This window comes from Sus scrofa, chromosome 13, assembly GCF_054392235.1.
Source record: "Sus scrofa isolate SSC_HxYL_T2T_F1_AM1 chromosome 13, Sscrofa_HxYL_maternal_Yorkshire_Landrace_v2.0, whole genome shotgun sequence".
Classification (NCBI taxonomy): Eukaryota; Metazoa; Chordata; class Mammalia; order Artiodactyla; family Suidae; genus Sus; species Sus scrofa.
Genome location: NC_139395.1, coordinates 155,905,838 through 155,927,054, shown reverse-complemented (window position 1 = coordinate 155,927,054; position 21,217 = coordinate 155,905,838). Strand labels below are relative to the sequence as shown.

The 21,217-nt window shown below is 40.2% G+C and overlaps 1 protein-coding gene across 8 annotated transcripts in view; it reads right to left on the bottom strand.

Moving 5' to 3' along the window:
• Positions 1-18,943, bottom strand: part of IGSF11 (immunoglobulin superfamily member 11) — a 136,148-nt gene extending 117,205 nt beyond the window's left edge. For 4 of the 8 annotated variants that reach the window (XM_013982416.3, XM_021070331.2, XM_084991155.1 and 1 more), the window contains exon 1: positions 18,554-18,943. In XM_013982416.3, coding sequence (XP_013837870.2) covers positions 18,554-18,605 — 52 coding nt within the window. In that variant the 5' untranslated portion in view covers positions 18,606-18,943. Of the gene's footprint in view, positions 1-14,938; positions 15,011-17,428 lie in introns of all 8 variants that reach the window. The other 4 variants (XM_084991156.1, XM_084991160.1, XM_084991158.1 and 1 more) reach the window with 3 other exon arrangements.
• Between the last annotated feature and the right edge of the window lie 2,274 nt (positions 18,944-21,217).

Sequence of the window (21,217 nt, the reverse complement as noted above, 5' to 3'; positions counted from 1 at the left end):
CTTCAAATGAGTTGCCATAGCTACAAACAGATAATTAATTTTGAGGAAACAAAAGAAAAGAGATATCATTAGGGGCAGTTTTCAAAGAGCTGAAATAATAAACGTGGCATCCAAATTTAACTCACATTACTTCCTAACAGGAGCTCGCAATGCTCCTTTCCACGTGACCACTTCTGATGTTGTCCCCGCCCCACCCCCATCTCCAATCTGCCATGCTCCACCTCCCCTGTGTGCTAGGCTAAATCCTACTCAGTTATGGCGAGATTCTGCTAGTCCCCAGCTGTTCCATAAAGTCTTCAAAGTCTCTCTGAAGTTCAGCTGCACTTATAGCTTGAACTATACAATTATCACTCGTCATTCATGAAACAAACATCTATTAAGCCCTGGCTGTGTATCAGGCACAACACCTAAGGGTAAGCACGGAAGAGGAGGGTTAAACAAAGAGGTGAGTGTGTGGATTACAGAAAACAGGACAGGCTGAAGTCCAAACATTCTGTAGAGACAGAGAAGGAAAAAGGCAGCTCAGGGAGACCACATGGGAAGTGACATCCAACCTGTGGCTGAAGCACAAGCCTTATTTTCCAGGCCGAGAAGAAGACAAAGGGAACTGCAAATTGAAATGATAGTATTTTCCTGCTCTCCTTTTCCCAAAGCAAGAAGAGGGCAGGAGTGGATACCAAAAGATACGAGCTGTGACCTAATTTAACTTTTCCTTACTTATAAAATGCGAATAATGCAAGGATGTTGTGAAGATTAATTATATATGTATATTTGAAGGGCTACTATCTAATAGGCTTAAAAAAAAAAAAAGTGTCCTCCCTGCCTGCCTTGAAAACTGTCAACTCAGTGAAGGCAAGAATGGCATTTTATACTTCTTTCCTACAACCTGCCATGTCTAACGGAAAGGCCAAGCACAATTTCTTTTTGGTAGGATAATTTTCCTATCATTCTCCTTTGAACCTGAGAACTCATAAACCTTCCACCATGCCAACTTAGTCAAAATAAACAAAAGTAAGTTCTAAACTCTTTTATGGCTCAAGTTGTTTATCCAACAGGCACCCCAAACCAATACCTAAGGCACCAACAAGGTAGGAGGGGAGAGAGAGGAAGAGAAAAGGCAGGGGAAAGGGGGAGTTTTAAGGCTGATATTTGATCCTTCAGAAGAAAGATCAAAGCAGGCCTCTGGAAGGAAAAAAACACAATCATGTTGGACTTGCTTACCCTTACTTTAGAGTTTAGTGTCTCGTTTTGAGTTTCACAGGACGGGGGCACCATCATCGTTTCATGTTTACAGTTCTAAACATCTTTATAAGCCCTGTCCACACAGCTCACATAAATGTTCCCCAAATTCTTCTCCAGTTAAGCCCTAGGATTGGGGACAAGCCACCATAAAGTCAGAGCTTAAAAGAGAAAATATAATGCAGTCACTGACTATCTGAGCCTGAAACAGTACTGCGCACTTCACACACACTCTTTCTCTTCCAGGCACTGGATTCCGGGTACTGAAATTTCACCTATCTCACAGGCTTATCTTAAGGATTATCGCGTAAACATATCTAAAATGCCTAGGTGATGCATGGCACGTGGTGGGTATCGCAGCTATGACCTTACTGGAAACTTGACATCTAGACTGGAAACGTGGGACTCTAAAAGCCAAAGAAATGTGTTGACTTAGACACCAGAAGTGGTGGAGCAGCAGAACTGAAGCTTGCCAGAGCTGGCACTGGCGGCAGCACAGCTTGGCTTGCCACCCTTTGGCACATGTGCCCAGAGCCTATTCAACTCCAGTGTTCCAAGCTGTTTAACCACATTCAGTTCACTGTGGGCACCTCAGTATTGAAAAAGCCTGCCAAATCCAAGTATCTTAAAAAAGCACTCCAAGTGATCAAGCAAATAAAGAGGCTTTTCGTAAAAGAAAAGATCATTTGAGATTCAATAAACCACTGTAGCATGGTTCCTGCAATTTCTTACACATTTGCTGCCATGTTGGTACATCAACTCAAGTTAAAAACTAGGACAGAGATCAAGATGGGCATATCTGGCCAGATGAGGACTCTAGATTCTGTGGGATTGGCCATGCATCTATACCAAATGTTATCAAGAGAAGAGCAATAAGTAAATTTACATTTCTTTGTTAATAAATAAGCATATGCAAAGAAGCAGAGTCTATTTTCTCTCACACTGGTGTGATCTTCTTACCATTTCTCACCTCCTGACAACCCACCCCAAAACCAGATGGGTAGCAATGGTGAAGAGGATAACTAAATTCAGCCCAATCTGGTCTGCTAAGGCTGATCCAATAATTTGAACAAGCTCTTTAAGTAATCATATAGATACCTCTTTTGGATGACATGGATAAATGCTTGGTCTTTCAGATGTCTCTCCTCTTATCCTGCTTTTTTTCAAGATGGTATCTGACTGCATGAAGGAGAGTCCTCTAACTACCCCAAGGCAGAGAAGAGAGCTGGCCCTCATATCCACACAAAGTTCTCTGGGTCTGTACTGGCCTCTGCTGTAGAGTATCTTGACTTCCTTACTCTCAGACTAATAACCAGTAAGTTGAGACTGGTCCCCCATGGAGGTGTCCCTTCCAGTGGTGGTGGTGGTGCTGAATGCAGAACAGTGGTGGGTATGTGCTGGTTCCCATTTTTGTACAGCGGTCCCTGCCATTTATCTCTGATCTTGAAACTGCTGCACACGTAAATTTCTAACCTCAGACCTCTCTCAGTCCCTCACCAGGCCTCTCACACACTGCATGAAGGGCCTGGGGAACCAGGCACTCCCTCAGACTCCACCCGCCTTCTGCCACTGTCTCCATGCCATCACTCTGGAACATATTCAAAGTGGCCAGCTGCAGAGCTGACAGACCCCAGGAATCATACCACCCAGGAAAACAACATGGCTTAGGCAAAACAGGAATGAGAGGAGTTCTCTAGTCACTGCTGTGGCTCAGGTTTGATACCTAGCCCAGGAACTTTCACATACCATAGGTGTAGCCAAAAAAAAAAAAAAAAAAATATTGAGCAGGAGAAAACACTTCATACTATTAATGTAACAAATAAAATCCTAAAGAGATGAATCATACTTGTCTTTTAAACTAAACTCATGGAGTCCTGAAGACTAGACCCTACCCTTTTTTCATCTATCTATCCCCAGATGCCTGGACTATAATAAATCCTCCTTTTTTGTTTTGCTTTGTTTTTTCCTTTAAAACTGATGAATTCAGAAAAAGCAAAGGTGTTTCGCCTCATCGGCTGGAATAAAGACCAGATAGGCAGTACACAAGGCCATTACTTCTGGCTGTATCTTCTTCCACTTGACACTTAAATTACTACATATCTGCAATTTCCTCACAATTGTGACAACTGTTTCACAATTACTCCTTTTCTGATTCACATAAATCTTCAAGTTGTAACTGTGCTTACAATTCTAACTATAGTTATATATGCATCAACTTCCTTAAGACCAGGTACCATACTGAATACTCTGTAATCCACGATGCCTCGTACAGTGGTGAATATAGAGTAGTTTCTCAATGGTTTATTAGAAAATGAAAGAATATACTTTTAAAAGTTGAGATATTCTCACCAAGAAAAAGAAAAATATCAAACGCATAAACACAAAAATTTCTGTGACATCTCTAAAACCATCTGGGGACCATGGGTTAAAATTTCTGGTACAAAACAAATGTAAGGTGGCATTGTTATAATGCAAGGTAGTCAACAATATAAAACACTATTGTATGGAGCTCCCACTGTGGCTCAGCAGATTAAGAACCTGACATATTCTCCATCAGGATGCAGGTTCAATCTCTGGCCTCACTCAGTGGGTTAAGGATTTGGCGTTGGCACAAGCTGTGGTGTAAGCCCCAGATGCAGCTCAGATCAAGCATTGCTGTGGCTGTGGCATAGGTCTGCAGCTGCAGTTCTGACTCGACACCTAACCTGGGAATTTCCGTATGCCACAGGTGTGGCCTTAAAAATAAATAAATGTTTTTTAAAAAAATAAAACACTATTATAAAACCAAAATTACTATTTTTATTTTTTTTATTTTCATTTATTTATTTATTTATTGTCTTTTTGCCTTTTCTAGGGCTGCTTCCCACGGCATGTGGAGGTTCCCAGGCTAGGGGGCAAATCGGAGCTGTAGCCACAGGCCTATGCCGCAGCCACAGCAATGCAGGATCTGAGCCACGTCTTCGACCTACACCACAGCTCACGGCAATGCCGGATCCTTAACCCACTGGGCAAGGCCAGGGATCGAACCCGAAACCTCATGGTTCCTAATCAGATTCATTAACCACTGTGCCATGACGGGAACTCCCAAAATTACTATTTTTAAAGGGAAGTACTATACAATAGTAAAATTAGATGATATTAATGAAGGAGATGATGATGGCAAAGATGGCAGTGGCTACGGAAGAAGAAGAGGGAGATGACTGACTCCCCTTCAAAAAAAAGGAGAGAAGAAAATAATGCTATGAAGACAAAATTAATAAATGAATGCTATTTAAGAATAAAGTCCTACTTTGTACTGTTCTGTTTGGGTCCCTATTTATTGATCACTTACCACATGCAAGGCACTGTACTAGACCCTGGAGGCAAAATGAAGCGTAGGATCACATCAAAGTACTTAACTAACCAAGAAGATTGGACATAAGCATAAAAAGGCAAACCACTACAAAAAGCAAGTTTTAGTCCTCAACTCCCAACTCTCATATCTCACACACACACACACACACACACACACACACACACACACACACCAATTCCAAGTGGGCTGCAAGTCAAAATACAAAAGGTAAACAGTACAGCTTTCAGAAGATAACACAAACTATCTTCATTACGTTGCAACAGGCAAAGACTTCTTAGCCAAGACACAAAAAGTGCTAGTCAAAAAGGAAAAAAATTCAAAACTGAGTTGATTAAAATTAAGACCTGTTCTTTAATATCCACCAAAATATGAAAGTGAAAAAGCAAGTCCCAGAGTAAAAGATTTTGTAACACAACCAATAAAGTGCCAATATTTCAGCAAACATTTTAAAAACCCATTCAAATCGGGGGCGGGGGGGGACACACAGACTCTCTAATTTTAAAAACTGGCACAGGAGTTCCCATCGTGGCACAGTGGTTAACGAATCCGACTGGGAACCATGAGGTTGCGGGTTTGACCCCTGGCCTTGCTCAGTGGGTTGAGGATCCGGCATTGCCAGGAGCTATGTGTAGGTCGCAGACGCGGCTCAGATCCCATGTTGCTGTGGCTGTGGCACAGGCCAGTGGCTACGCTCTGATTCGCCTCCTAGCCTGGGAACCTCCATATGCCGTGAGAGCGGCCCAAGAAAATGGCAAAAAGACCAAAAAAATAAAATAAAGTAAATAAAAACTGGCACAAACACAAGCGTTCATCAATGGATAAATGGGTAAACAAATATAGCATATACCCAACAATGAAATATCATTCAGCCATGAAAAGGAATAGAGTTCTGATACATACTGTAACATGGATGGCTCTTGAAAATATGCTAAGTGAAATAAGCCAATCACAACAAATACTGTATGACTCCATATGAGAGTCATATGAGATACCTAGAGTAGACAAAGTCTTAGAGATATAAATAGATTAGATGTTACCAGGGGCTGGGGAAAATGGGAATAGGGAGTTACTGCTTAATATTTACAGTTTCTGTTTGGTGTGATAAAAAAAGTTTTGGAAATAGTCATGACAGTTGCACAATGTTGTGAAAGTGCTTGATGCCACTGAACTGCACACTAAAAAATGCTTTAAAAGGCTAATTTTATGTAACATTTTACCACAATTCTTAAAAATTAATAATGTAATACACCAAAACCACTGACTATATATTTTATTTTATTTATTTATTTATTTTGTCTTTTCTAGGGCCGCTTCCTGTGGCATATGGAGGTTCCCAGGCTAGGGGTCTAATCAGAGCTGTAGCCACCGGCCTACGCCACAGCCACAGCAACGCGGGATCCGAGACACATCTGCGACCTACACTACAGCTCACAGCAATGATGGATCCTTAACCCACTGAGCAAGGCCAGGGATCGAACCCACAACCTCATGGTTCCTAGAAGGATTCGTTAACCACTGCGCCACAACAGGAACTCCAACCATTGACTGTATACCTTAAATGAGTGAAACATGATACGCGCATTCTATTTCAATAAAGATGTTTAAAAACAAACAGCCAAAGATTTGAACAGACAATCCACAAAAGAAGATACCTAAATGTTTGGTCTGGAAGATGGAAAAAGGTGAGCAACCTCATTAGTAATCAGGGAAGTGCAAAATACCTGCAAAGGGGCACACACAAAGAGATACTATTATTCACCCATCGAATGACTAAAGTAAAATAAGTTGACAATACTTGATGCTCACAAGGATTCAGAGGAGAAAGAACTCTCACACATTGCTACAAGATCATAAAGATCAGCACAATCACTTTGGGGAAACGGCAGTACCTATTAAAGCTGAATACATGCAGTTTGTTTCTTAGGTATATACCTAACTCTGATCACGCATCAAAAGACACAAGAATATTCACAACAACATTTCATTACAGGCCAAAACCAGAAACAACCCAAATGTCTACAAGTAGCAGGATGCATACACTGATATGTAACGGAGGTGAAAAAATTACAGCTAATCATATCAAGGTGGATAAATCACATAAACAACATTGAGTTTTAAAATAAGCTAGACACAGGAGTTCCTGCTATGGCACAAAGGGATGAGCGGCATCTCTGCAGTGCCAGGATGCAATTTCATTTCCTGGCCTGGCACACTGGGTTAAAGGATTCCACCTTGCACAGCTGCAGCATAAGTCACAACTACAGGTTGGATCTGATCTCTAGTGTGGGAACTCCATGTGCTGCTAGATGGACAAAAAAGTAAAATAAATAAATAAATAAAAATAAAAAATAAAAGCCAGACACAAAAGAAAGCATAATGAATACGGATGATTTTATTTATATAAATTTCAAAAACAGACTAATTTCTGGTACTAGAAATCAAAAAAGTGGTTACTGTTGGGGAGCAGGGAACAGCAGGGTGACGGAGAGGGTCTTTCAGGGCTATAGGGTGTGGGCAACATGCTGTCTTTGGATCTAGATAATGGTTACATAAGTATATTCATTTATGATAATTTACTAAGTAGTACTCAGTATTTCTACTCTACTTGTGTGTACACTACACTTTAAAAAATTTAATTCTGGTCACTATTCTCTTTTCTAATAAACACAACAACTTTGAAATATATCATAATCCAAGAAAAATGACTACATGTCATCATTCTTCAGTGGACTGAACAAAGGATAAATTCTAGAAAAGCGGCAGAAGCATGTTCAAAGAAAGTGGGACCCTACCGTAAACTTAGTCCCCATAAAGGAAAAGGCTGAATAACTGCATTAAAAATTTTGGCGTTTGCTGTTGTTACTGTTGTTGAAGGAAGGGAAGAATATAATGAGAGCAGTATCTGACAGAAAAGCAAGCTGGCAGAGAGTAAAGGATGAACCAAAGACAAGAAAGATGAAGTAAAAACATGCTAGAAAACTGTCGAAATGATACACACTTAAAATGATAAGCATATAAATTTTTTTTGTCCTTTTTTTTTGGTCTTTTCTAGGGCCGCACCTGCGGCATATGGAGGTTCCCAGGCTAGGGGTCTAATTGGAGCTGCTGCCGCCAGCCTATGCCAGAGCCACAGCCACGCTGCCGCGTCTGTGACCTATACCACAGCACAGCAATGCTGTGAGGCCAGGGATTGAACCCACAACCTCATGGTTCCTAGTCTGATTCGTTAACCACTGAGCCACAATGGAAACTCTGATAAGCATATAAATTAACAAAGGTGGTGAGGAAAGAAAGGAGAGCAAGAAGTTAAGAACACTGAGAAGATATAGTTTAAAGATTCGGTGATTTTGACATGTGCCTAGGAACAGGTCACGGGATCACGCACTTGCACAGCATGATGCTGCCACCAAAGTCTGGAGAAACAAGCCACAAACAAAAAAAACGGTGTATCTGTACACACTCACACACACACACGCAAACTGCCAAATATAAAATTAGATAAATATGTGCGTTTACACATTAGCAAGCATATATGAAGTAGAAGGGCAAGTTACGGTTTTGTGAAGTTCCATCTCAATGTGGAAAAGCTAAAGCAGTCTGTGCACCATACGCGGGATTAACTACAATAGGAGGATCAGGGAAAGGGTTCCACTACCCTCTTAGTCAAGTCAAAGAGAAAGCTGGCAAGCCAGCTTCCACTGTGCTGAGAGAATCTGGGACAAGAATTCAAGAGGAAGTGCTCAAGATTGCAAATTATTTTCGTGTTCATGGTCATCATCATCGTTTATAGAATATTCGTTAGGCACTGACGGAGTAAGCAGATTTGATTTATTTCAATGCAGGCAGATGGCTTGGTCGTGGAAATTGTGACGAGATTTACTGAGCGGCTTCATCAGATCAAGGACATTATGGAATTAAAGGGCTCTAAGAAACCTTACTGGTCCAGCTCCCAGTGGCTCACAACATCACACTTCCTTGTTAATGAGAAAGACAACTCAACCCCCTGAATTCAAAGTAAAGAAGGAAGGAGGAGGGACCAGTACAATTATCTTGTCCAAAGAAGTGCAAATGTTGAGATGGAAACTGGAAATACAGATTGAGCAAAGGGCAGCTGAACATGTCTTGTTCTGAGGACAAGGAAATCACGAATTAGGAAGAACTAAAAGTCACACTTTCAGAAAATACTGTCATAAAAATGAATCACGTTTAAGTTTCTGTAACTCTTTCGGAGTACAAAACCCCAGAACCTTCTCTATTAGTGTGGTTTAACTTAAGGAAAAATTTAATGATCTGAAAACAAACTATACTTACCAAGAAAACACAGACAACAGTGGGTTTATGAATCTTAGAATTATTTTGAAAGTTCTGCCAATGTGACTAACTGTCCATTTGGGAGACCACCTGGCTTTGTATAAAAACACCCTCTTTCATGAAATGGACAAAGGACAGCTGGGAAGCACTATCAATGACACTAAGTCAGAACCAAGACTCAACATGTGCCTGACCACACCCCTCCAAAGCTTTAAGTATCTCTACCTCCCTGAGGACACTCACTGTTTTTTAAAAGCTCCCAGGCTTTTCCCTTTTAATCATTAATAGCGCTACTAAAATGTCTATATTCGTCATAACCCAGTGCAGATAAATTTCAGACACCCATGCCCAGCTTAGATCAAGAAAAGTCTTTATGAGATAAAAGTAAAGAAAGGTCCTAAAAACCAACTTAAAGGACCAGAACACAGCGATTGCGGTAAAAAAATTTTTTGTCTCTTTTAAAGCCTACTCACAACTGACCCTCACCTGACACATACAACACCTGTCTATGATATAAGGGATTTAAGAAAATAAGATTACATAGCCTGAGCCAAAGTGAACGAAAATTGATTTTAAATAATTTTTAAATTTTTTGTTTAATTTTATTTTACTATTTAAAATTTTTTTAATTTAAAATAATGTTCTTTATATTTGAAACCATTTTTTGTAATCTTTCTACAAAAGATGAAGATGATTTTAATTCCTAGAATAACTATCACCATAAAGACTCATATTGATGTGGGGAGGGGGGAGGAAAGTCAAATAACTATCTTAGGATATGTTTTAGACATATGTTAACACCAGTCATACATTATCTCCAGCTTATTTTATTGCTAATATTCTCAACACTTGGAAGCCAAGTTTAAAAATCATGAGATCACAGAGCTGGAAAAGATCAGGGGATTACCTAATCTACCTCCTTGGTTTTACAAATGAAAGCAGGCCTGGAGAGCTGTAGATGAGTTCCAGGTCACAGCTTCACCGATAACCCTGGACACAACTCTTACCTTCTGACTCAAGTCAGGGCTGAGCAATCTTTATCATAGTAACTGCCACTAACAAGCATTTTCTATACGCCAGGTACTATACTAGATGGTTTAGAGATGTGTCATTTCATTTAATTTAGTACTTCTCAGCACACTGAGACGGCCATCTGCACTCTACAGGATAATCAAACTTAAGCTCAGGACATTATAATATTTCCAAAGTCATAGAATAAGTAAACGACAAGTCAGGAATTCATACTCAACCTGTCTGACCTTACAAAGGCCACGAACTTTTACATGATGCTATACACACGATGCTACTGTCTCCCCTCAAATGTTACAATTCCACATAACCTAAACTACAAAAACACCAACACACATTTGTAGGTCGTATGTACAAAGATGTTCACTACATCATTAATATAAAAAACAGAAACAACATAAATGACCAACAATGGGGAAACAGCTAAATATGGTGTATATATGCTATGAAATATTAAATGGTCACTAAAAAGAATGATGTAAATCCATGTAATAGATATGGCAAGATGTCCACATTAAATTGGTATCTTTTTAAAATAAGCTGTAAAACAATATGTATGGCATTATTTTTTTAATTACATGCACATGTAGGATTTGTGATTAGAAAAAGGTCTGGAACAATGCACAGCAAAACTGGAGAATTTAGTGGATGGACGTGGGGTATGAATCAATGCTAAACACTTCTGCATTGTTCTGAGTTTTTACCCCCTAGGATATGTTACTTATGTAAATTATCATACAAAAATAAAGAATTTTACATGAGCATCATTTTTTTTAAATGCATATATGTTCCATTTAATGTCATCCCACACACCATGGAATTGTGTGACAATTTGTTTCTAAAACATTATCCAAAAAAAAAAAAAAAAAAACGAACATTCCATTACAGTACAACATTTCAAGTCTAGTCCATGGACCCATGGGGGTCTCCAGGATCCTATAAGAAAGTCTATGAGGTAAAAGCTTTTTTCTTAATAATGGTAAAATGTTACCTGCCTTTTTGCCTTTGTTAACATTTGCCTTGATGGTGCAGAAGCAATGGTGGGTGAGACTGCTGGCGCCTAAGTACAAGTCAAGACACTGTCACTAAACTGTAGGAGAAGTCACAATAGTTGTCACTGTCGTACGCTCACAGTTAAAAAAGGAAATCCAGTTTTTAAAAAATATCTTTGTGAAACAACAGTGATCTTATTAAATCCTGACCTTTTATAATATTCTGTGCGAATGAATGGGCAGTATGAAACATGAATCCCATACGCCACATACCAGAGCAAAATGCCTGTCCCGAGGAGAAGTGATGGGGCAGCTGCTGGAGCTCAAAGCTAACTGAATTATTCGCTTTTTCCATGGATCAGCGCTTTCACTTGAAAGAACAACCCAGACTACGATCATTCAGACTTAGGTATCTGGATGACATTTTCTCAAAATTGAACAAAATAAGGCTCTCGCTCCAAGGGAAACAATTGACAACTGCTTGTTGCCAATGCTAAAATTTGAGCAAATTAAAATTTTGAAAAACTTGTATCTGCCGTTGCGAGCCTAACATCTTCGTAATACTTAAAGAGCTGCCAGTTGCAATCAATGGTGATATTAACATGTCACCTTTTTTTTCATTTTCTAAAATGTAATACATGTCAACATTTGTTAGGTCTGCATCAGTGGACCAATATTTTCCAAATGATCAATGAATAACGTTACCAAAAAAAATCAAGTATGAGTAAAATATTCTTTTAAAGTGCAATATTTTAAATCCATTAAAGTGGATTTTATATAATGGAGTAAGAGAGGTTTATTGCTATAGTTTCTGATTCTGCCTGGCACCCAATCTTTAACATACTACCACTTAAAGTGTTTTGGTGGAACAGCAAAGAAGAATAACCAAAATTATTTGAAAATGCTATCAAAATACTCATTTTCCAACTACACATCTGTGTGTGGCCAGATATTCTTCATATATTTCACCCAAACCAAGACAACACATAGTAATAAATTAAATACAGAAGCAGATAGGAGAAGTCAACTGTCTTCTAATGAGCCAGACCTTAAAGAGATTTCCAAAAATGTAAAACAATGCCACTCTTCTCACTAATATTTTGGAGTTTTGGAAAAATTCTTGTCACAGAAATGTCAACATGTAATGGGTTTATTACTGTTGTTTTTAAATTGCTTAATACATATTTTAAATTTTCTCACTTTTAGTTTCTAATATGGAAAATATGGATACACATAATCAACGCAAACAAAAGCTTTCCTTGCCCTCAGTAATCTTTAAGGTCCCAATAATCTTCAACATCAAAAAGTTTTTGAGAATCTCTGCAGCACACTGTTAACATTTTTCAAGTGTGCTACACATATTGTCTTAAGTCTTGGCCTACAAATGCTAGTATGGCAATCTGTATTTATCCATGCGTGATACACGTTAAGTGAACTGGACTACAAACTTTCTTAACCAATGAAAGCATAAAATGCTAGCCTGACTTGAAGATGTTCTGCAACAAGTGATGTTTACTGCACTTCCATCTCTCTTTTTGCCATGTATTTTGTGTTCTGGTGAATCATCTTGACCAGTGGGGGCTGAGTGAAGTTGTGTAACTGACAGTGATGGGCCTGGTCCAAAGGAACAAAGATTAAGTATAATGATATTTAAAACCGATGATACTTAAGGCATCTTCAAGTCTATTGTTGGGGATGCAATTACGATTAGTAGAAGACTTTTGACATTTTGAGAGCCGGAAACCTCACTGCAGACTGAAAAGATGGTCCATAAAGAATGAATCAGGGCTGAAAGAAACTGTGGCAGGAAAGATGTAGACTTTAGAGAAAAGGGAAAGGGTTGGGAGAGGAGGACAAATGGAAATCCCCACAGGGAGTAGGTTATAATGCCCTAGACAAGAGGCTGGTTTAGTTTCTGATCCTAGATCAAAAACAAACAAACAAACAAAATATCCCCTCGTATTTATGTACATGATTTGGGGAGGGGGAGAGGACTCAGACTATAGGAGGTGTTATTTTAATTAATTATTTGAGAGATGAGTTCTAACACACAAGTCCTTAGGACTAAGAATAACCAGTGAGTGACTGGGAAACTTCTTTGACGTTCTTAATGGATACCCAAAAGTCCAATGTCATTCTTCATTACAAAGAACAAAGACTTCAGATATTCCTTAGGAAAAAAATATTTCAAAATGGACAACATCAAAGTTTTAGGATTAGAGATAAGCTTAGGATCAATTTTAAAAGAGTTATAAGTACTGCATTTCTAAATAAACCGATAAAGTTATAGAATCTGAAAAGACTAATTGAAAATAGATCTCTATCACCTCCGTTTCACAAAACACAAGGTTTAAAGACTAGGTGAAGCTGACACAGTCAAATCAAATCCCTAAGGAGAATTATAATGGAATTCTCTTTTTCTTTAAAAGGAAAAAAGCATTCTTTTCGGGTACTTCAAGCACACATTGAGTACCACCTATATTAGTAACCACTCACTCATTTGGCCACAATTATCTACTGAACACTACTAAGTGCCAGGCATGGTACTGTCTTTAGGGAAAGTGTACATACATACATACACACACACAATTATAAAGTTAACTTCATGGAAGAAATATTGGCATAGAACTATATCCACACTCCCATATACCCCCACCATGTCCAGCTCTAAGGTAATTTCTGGGTCTGCCTGGTTGGCTGCAGGGTTTCTTTTTATTACCAATCCTAGAAATAGGCAGGGCTGAATCACTGGAAGGAGCTATGACTGGCTAGATTTATCTACCTAAGAACATGACACTACTAAACAGAATATAACATTCTCCAAGAAGGAAGAAGAAGATGAAGAGGAAAGAGGAGAGAAAAAATCAACATCACCAAGACAAGAGGACTGAGAGAACAGATTTTACACAAGCTATTGTTGTGAACAAGGAGCCTTTGGGCAGAGGTGGGTAAAGGAGTTCCCTAAGTTACAACATTTCTGAAGCTTCCACCAGTGTGATCTTCAACAGACTTTGGTGGAATTTTAAGTTTCTTTTCACTTTTTAAAATGGTAGATTAAAATTTAAGTTTCTCTTCATTTTTTAAAATAGTAGAATAATGAGTCTTTTAAGAACAGCCCCTTCTGACCCTCAGTGAGAAAAACAACAGTGAATCTACAATCCCACAAACCTATTATACTTTAACCAGCTATCCCAACTCTGAATCCTGATTCAATATCGTTATTAGCCACTGTTAACCTAATTCTCTGAAGACTGTTCCAAAGAACTTTATGTGGTACAAGAATTTTCCCGGATCTCAACTTCCTTACTGGCAATGCTTTTCTAAATAAAACTGTGCAGCTAACCTTGTCAGTTTGTTACCTCTCTCAAGATGCAAATGCTAAATGAAAAGAAACCAGTAAGCGGACTTCTAAGAGTTTTTTATTGAATAGACTTCTTATTTGCATTGGCAAACAGCACTTGTTTAATTCTGTTCCCTAAAAATAAAAAATTAATGTTAACTGGTAAAACTGTGATCTTTCAATAACACATGCGTGAAGCAGAACCACACCACATAGCACCTATGCAGTACCCAATCATGGTAATGATGGGCTGTCTCAGATCAAGGGCTGAGTCTACCCTTCTGAAATTAGCAAACAGATTCTTTCTTTGACTGGCCATGACATTTCCCCAATTTTAAAACCAACACAGATGCAAATTACAACTACAGACTCCTTCTTAGGTGACAAGAAACCAAGGACAGAGGAAATCAATTACCCAAACTTTAACAGGAAGAAATCCTTCCCAGTTTAGCAAGATCCGCTTAACTCATCAGTATACTAATTAACTTTCCACTTTTAAGACCAAAATCAGCTCAAATCAGATGGCGTTTTGGATACCACCCAAAAACTGACACCCTCTCTTAAACTAGGTATTTTCAAGTACAACCAAGGGAGGATTTCAGAGCCTCCATTTGGTCTGAGGTTGCCCTCAAAACACCAGGGTTAAGTGTTTAAGTGTCAGAGAGTCCTTACCAAAGGAGGAGGAAACTGAGGGGACCTGGTTCACCTGAAGTGAAGAAAGCCAACAATCCTACTTCAAAAGGCCTAAAATATAGAAATAAATTGGTGTTACTGGTGTAGCTAGCAAAACAGTCAGAATCCTTACTCTAAATAAACAGGTCATGGATGAGAATTTTAGGGGAACATAACAATGTTTCCAACTTCCTCCCAACTCAGCTGGTCCTTCCAGACCCGAGTTCTGTATAACTCAGAGCAACTAAAGAATCTTGTGCAGCATCACATCACCCTGTTTGACACTAAATCACATGGCTTAAGTATGAAGATTCAAATGAGACTTTTCATTATAAATGCTTCCACTATCAAAGTGCGAAAACACATTTGAAAATCTGCCACATACTGTTACTGGGGGCAAAAAGCCTTTACCCATTGCATCATTACCTTGGGCCTGACAACAGCTCTAAGCATAACATTTTTATTTTTATTTTTTTTGTCTTTTGGTTGTTGCTATTTCTTGGGCCGCTCCCACGGCATATGGAGGTTCCCAGGCTAGGGGTCGAATCGGAGCTGTAGCCACTGGCCTACGCCAGAGCCACAGCAACGCGGGATCCGAGCCACGTCTGCAACCTACACCACACCTCACGGCAACGCCGGATCGTTAACCCACTGAGCAAGGGCAGGGACCGAACCCGCAACCTCATGGTTCCTAGTCAGATTCGTTAACCACTGCGCCACGACGGGAATTCCAGCATAACATTTTTAAAGTGCTTGGTGATTTATTATTTAAATCGCTTCCTGAATAGTCCATGTTGAATATACACTGTATGGAACTTAATTTTTCTAAAGTTTTCATCCAGGGGCTGTCACCTTTCATGTTGGTCAAACTACAGATTTTTATTAAAAAGTGAAGCCATCCAAAACAGGTCCATAATTAAAACTAGAGTTAAGAAATGGAAGTTTACTATAAATTTTTCATAATGCAAACATTTAGGCTCATTAATTCTTTTCATTTGCATTTCACATTATGTGGTCTTTTATAAATTTTTATCAGATAGTGCAAAGTTATTTGCTATTTCAAGGAATCACAAGTAGTATAAAAAATACTTTAGATATATCTAACCTATTGGTTGGTACATATAGAAGTCAACTTTTCAATTCAAATTCCCTTTGAAGTTACTCCACAGAGATTTAAACAAAACTTTTAAAAAAGAAATTTTTGACAACCATTTTCTTCCAAAACTTTAAAACACAAGTTCTACTTTTGGTGCATTCTCCCACTGTTGTAGTCACTGCTACAATGGTTATTTACCTGCATCCATTTCTCTTTCCCCCCTTCATAATGGAACCAGTTTTGTTCAGAAATCCATCCACCCTACCCCACCCATTCCACATTGGAAGTCTTAGGAATGGGCCTTAATTCATTCACTCCAACTCTGCCAATGACTGGCTGAAGAACTTAATACAGTCAGGATTTGGTATTCTGGAGACTCTCATGCTGGGCACTCATTAGCTATTCACCCTCCCCGTCCTAAAGAACCTGAGTATCAGTGGCCTATCCACCGCCCACTGAATAAAGCCCAAACCAGTATTCGAGGTTCTCTACCATCCTTTTACTCCTTTTTAGCCCTTTCTGCTTTGCACACATCTCCTGCTCTAGCAGCCAAAAGTCTAGCCTTTCCGCAATATGCCCCTGCACTTTCCACTTTATATCCTTCATCCAAGCTGTTCCTTTGGCTAGGAAAGCCCAACCACTTCCATCGTAGCCAATTCAAATTCTACTCATTCAAAGTCCAAATCAAGAGTAAACTTTTCTATGAAGTCTCCCTTGATATCACCTTTCCTTGAATCATAAATCACTTGTGTATGCTTCTAGCTTGTTTTAAAACTGCAAACTCCTTAAGAGCTGTGGACAAACTCTTGTGTATCTTTGTCTTCCACCACCATCCCTCCCCCCCAGACACCCAAGGACAGATTGGTAGCTCAGTAAATATCTGCTGAACAAATGAATACATTTTTTTTTTTTTTTGCAGGTGAAAAGTGCCTCTACAGAATAGATTGACACGAGGACTGACATGTCCTTGGAAGTCTTTAAAAACATCCTACTAAAGTTTAGGAAAAGTTTCTTGTTGAAAGAAAAGAAACAAGTGAGATGATTCTACAAATTTCACCAACCCTTTAAAAGTGCTGCCTAATACCTAAAAAACAAACCATTCACAAATGATATTTACAAGAAGAGAGAGGCATTTATTGTAATATACAAAGGTTAACAACACATTTTCACCATAAATTTCAGCTGTTCTTATAGTAATATTCATAATAGTTTCAGTGATGTCCAATAGATTCTTTAAAAACGCTTTTACTCTTATTTCACATTTAAAGAAGGTAAGACAGAAATGTTCCTCCTCTCAAAGTAGTAACCAGACAAAATTAATTTGGAAGCACAAGCTTATATAATGTACATACTGATGTCACTTTATTATCTACACATCATCACTAAATATATACCTACTGATTTCCAGAGAAGTTATCTGTAATTTTGATGATTTCCTCTTCTGTCTTCTATGGATAAAGTATACAGAAGTTCTGTACTCCTTTCTTCCTTCCCTTAAATGAACTTGCACACTTTAAGTCTACTAAAATTAGGTTACCTCAAGATCTATGGGTACATTATCAGTTCAAATGAGGTCATAAAATTATGGGAAACATACTGATACCTCCAGAAAGAAACAAAATTAACCACGACACTCCATACATCAGTGAACCTGCTTTTTAAATAAAAACCCTACAGAATAAATCTCAGTAAATCTCAACAACCTCATAAATGGAACAGAAAACTTGAAACCACAGGACACTCACAAAAAGAAAGGGCACTGTATAAAACGAAAATTAGAGTCTATATATAGGGGCTAGTCATTGAAAATAAAACATAAGAAAGCTTAAATAGAAATCAGAAAATTAAATTTAAATAGATTTTTTAAAAACAGTTAACAAGAAAATCAAACACATATTTCTTTTGTTCTAATATTGCAATAGTCTATGTATTTTTGTCAGTTTAAATTCTTTGGGGAAGAAGCCAGACTATCAAAAAAAAAAGTTTATTTTCGAACACAGGATAGCACACTTCCATAGTTATTTTTTATACAAATATCACATTTTCAGTCATACCCTGCACATGCTTGTTAAACCTTTGGGGATAACTACAACTTAAAGTTTTCCAAATTATTTCACAAGCCTCTCCAGTTTTCCTGAAGCCGCCCGGCGACAGAAACGATTCTAACTCGCGTTAACTCTCCCTGGACCCTGTAAGTTAGGGGAGTTCGTTATCTAAAAAGGGCAAAGAACGGGGTCGGGGTCAGGGTCAGAGTCAGGGCGGCAGTAACGCGGTGGCAGGCATAGTTACCTCTCGGATCAGAACACCTGAGCCGTGCAGGGGGCGGGGACGGGGGCGCCGGAGGGGCTGCAGGGTGCGTGGGCGCAGGAGCCTCGGCAGACAGCAACGAATAGGGCCCCCGGAGAAAGTTGGGATCCCAAGACCTCCCCGGCGACAAGGCTGTGAACGTCCCAGACAGCCTCCCCCTGCCCGCCGGCCCCGCCCGGCCCCACCGGGAGGGGAGGGCTCGGGCTACTCACCATGCAGAGAGAGGAACAGCAAAGGCGCCAGAGGAGAGCCCCGACAAGTCATCCCGGGGCCGCGGGGAGCGCGCCCGCCGTCCGCCCGGCTCCTCGTCGAGGCAACGGAGGCGCGGGCCGGGCTCTCGGCGCTCTCGGGGCAGTACGGACCTCCCAGAGCCACCGCCCGGCCGCAGTCCGTCCAGCGGGGCTGGGACAGTGGGGCGCGCAGACCAGGCGAGTGCAACTCCCCCCCCCGCTCGACTCCGGAGGCCGAGCTGAGAGCCTGCGCGTTCCGGGCTCGCCGGACTCGCCCCGCGGCGCCACGGCCACCTCGCGCTGCCCTAGGACCCGCCGGCCCCTAGCGCAGCCGGGGGAGCCACTCCCCCCCAACTCTAGCCCTGATACTCTGGCTGCAGCCGGGCTCCCGCTCGGCTCCGCGCCGCCCACTCGCCCCGCTCGGTCTCCCCGGCAACCGCGGCTCCAGCGCGACGCCTGGCGGCCCACCAGCGGAGCGAGCGCGGCGCGCAGCTGGCGCGGCAGGGCCACCTGTGCGCTGGGCGCCGGCTCCCGCACGCCTCCGCTGTCGTCGGTAACCTGGAGGCGGGCGTCGTCCTCGCTCGCGGCCAGGGCCCCTCCCCTGCTCTGAAACACTCCCCACACCCGTGGTGTCAGTCCTGAGGCCCACAGAGCTCCTGGAGGGACTTCACCGAAGACTGCGTCGGAGGCCACAAGATTCTTTTCCAGTTTCAGATTATTTCTGTTTGGCTATTTCACATTTTCGCAGGCCTCTCTTCTGTTACTTAAATAATTCGAAAGAGCCTGACTCTGAAAAAAATTAAGAATCGATGAGGTTTATCCTATATCTTTTTTTCCCTGACCTTTCTTCCTTGAAAAAAGCATAACGGCCGTGCCGTGTCCCCTCACACCCCATTCCTATCAAAGACACTATCACCTTCCCTTGCCCCTTTAGTAAAACATATGTCAACTTCTAATATTTAAATTTTGTTTTAAACGCTATTGCTTTCTTAACCTAATTTCAAGTATTCGTTAACTAGTAAAGCTTGTATTTTATGTTAACTAAAGATGCTTTTATTGTGGTTGTTACTTTGGGTTTCTATTTTTTGTTTCTTATTTGTTTTGGTTAGGTGGGAAGAGGGACCTTCCTGGCATCTGAAATTATTCTGCTTAAATATCTACCTTTCCTTATAAAACCTAATCTTCATTTCTTTTCCAGTGAGGTCACTGGTCTCGTTCATAAAGGCCATTGTCCCATTCTGCTTCAGCCTCTCACCCAAGCCTTCTGGATTAAAGGTGATACCTCTCCAAAGAATGACAAGTCATTCTGATCAATTTCTACAGCAGCACAGATTAGGATTCTTGGAGCCATTCCGAAGTTCTGAGCCTCCATCTAGCAGATGAAATTCTCCCAGGGCAACCTAGAAATGAAAATAGTATGCACAGGAGAAAGACAAATATATAAAGCATCTATGCATTTGGACAAAGTTTGGAAGACATGTAAAAATTAAAATAGTATCAAGATGGTGGAATTATGAATATGCTTTTCTTTTTGGAAAACATTGCTGTTAGGATTTCAAGTTTAAAAAAGGAGCACATTAAGATATGCCAATCACCTTTGACAAGAACACCCTGAAAAGATACAATTTGATTATGAATTTAAAATGCCTCAACTTTCCTAACTACTTCTAATTTGCTGAAACCTCTTATCAGATCTCTGCTGGCAAGAAAAGAGTGATATGACAATATAGAATTTTTTATATTAACAGAAGTGTAATATTTCATCATGGGTTCATTCTCATTCCTTTAAACTCCAGAGTAAGGACTAGATTTTTTTTTCATCTAATTCAGTTCTTTGCTTCATCTTGTACTTATAATGCAGCCCCAAGCAGGGTATAAGAGTAAGTAATACATGAAGAAAAACAAGAAAACTGCCAAATGGCAGGTGCTACTCAGAACAGGACTCTGCTTCACTATAATCCCAGACTTAAGTATAGAGATAGAGGAGGTCCCTAGTGGCTTGAGGGTTAAGGACCTGGCATTGTCACTGCTATGGCTTGGATCACGGCTGTGGTGTGGGTTTGATCCCTAACCAGGGAACTTCCGTATGCCATGGGTGCAGCCAAAAAAAGAAATATACATGGAGAGAGAATATTTATTCTTTAATTAAATTAATAACCTAATAATCTAGGCTTAAAAGCCTTGATAAGGCAAGTTACCTGATATACTTCTTAGTACATTAATTCAGCCAATATTTACTGAGTCTCTACACTGTGTAGGGCACTGGGTTGTGGTTAAACATAAAATATAAAATGTTATCCTCACCCTTAAATAACTTCCATTTGCTCTTGGGATATATCTGCAATGTTATGAATCAGCCCAGAAAGAGCTCTCCTGCCCCTTGTCACCATCATGTACTTCTGCCTTGCCCTACAGGAGCTGCTGAGTTATTAAGAGGACAGAGGGTACACTGTTGGGTGGAACAGGCATTCTAATTGAAAAAGAAGTGTGGCTTCTGAAAGGAAAGTGGAGATGATCAGATTTCAGGAGGCAATCTGGCTGCCCAAAAGCTGGGGGCATATAGTAAATGGTGGATTCAAAGGCAGCAGGTCAAGAGTTCTGAAAACTCCAAGTGCTGTACACAGAGGCACCCAGAAGGACATTCTC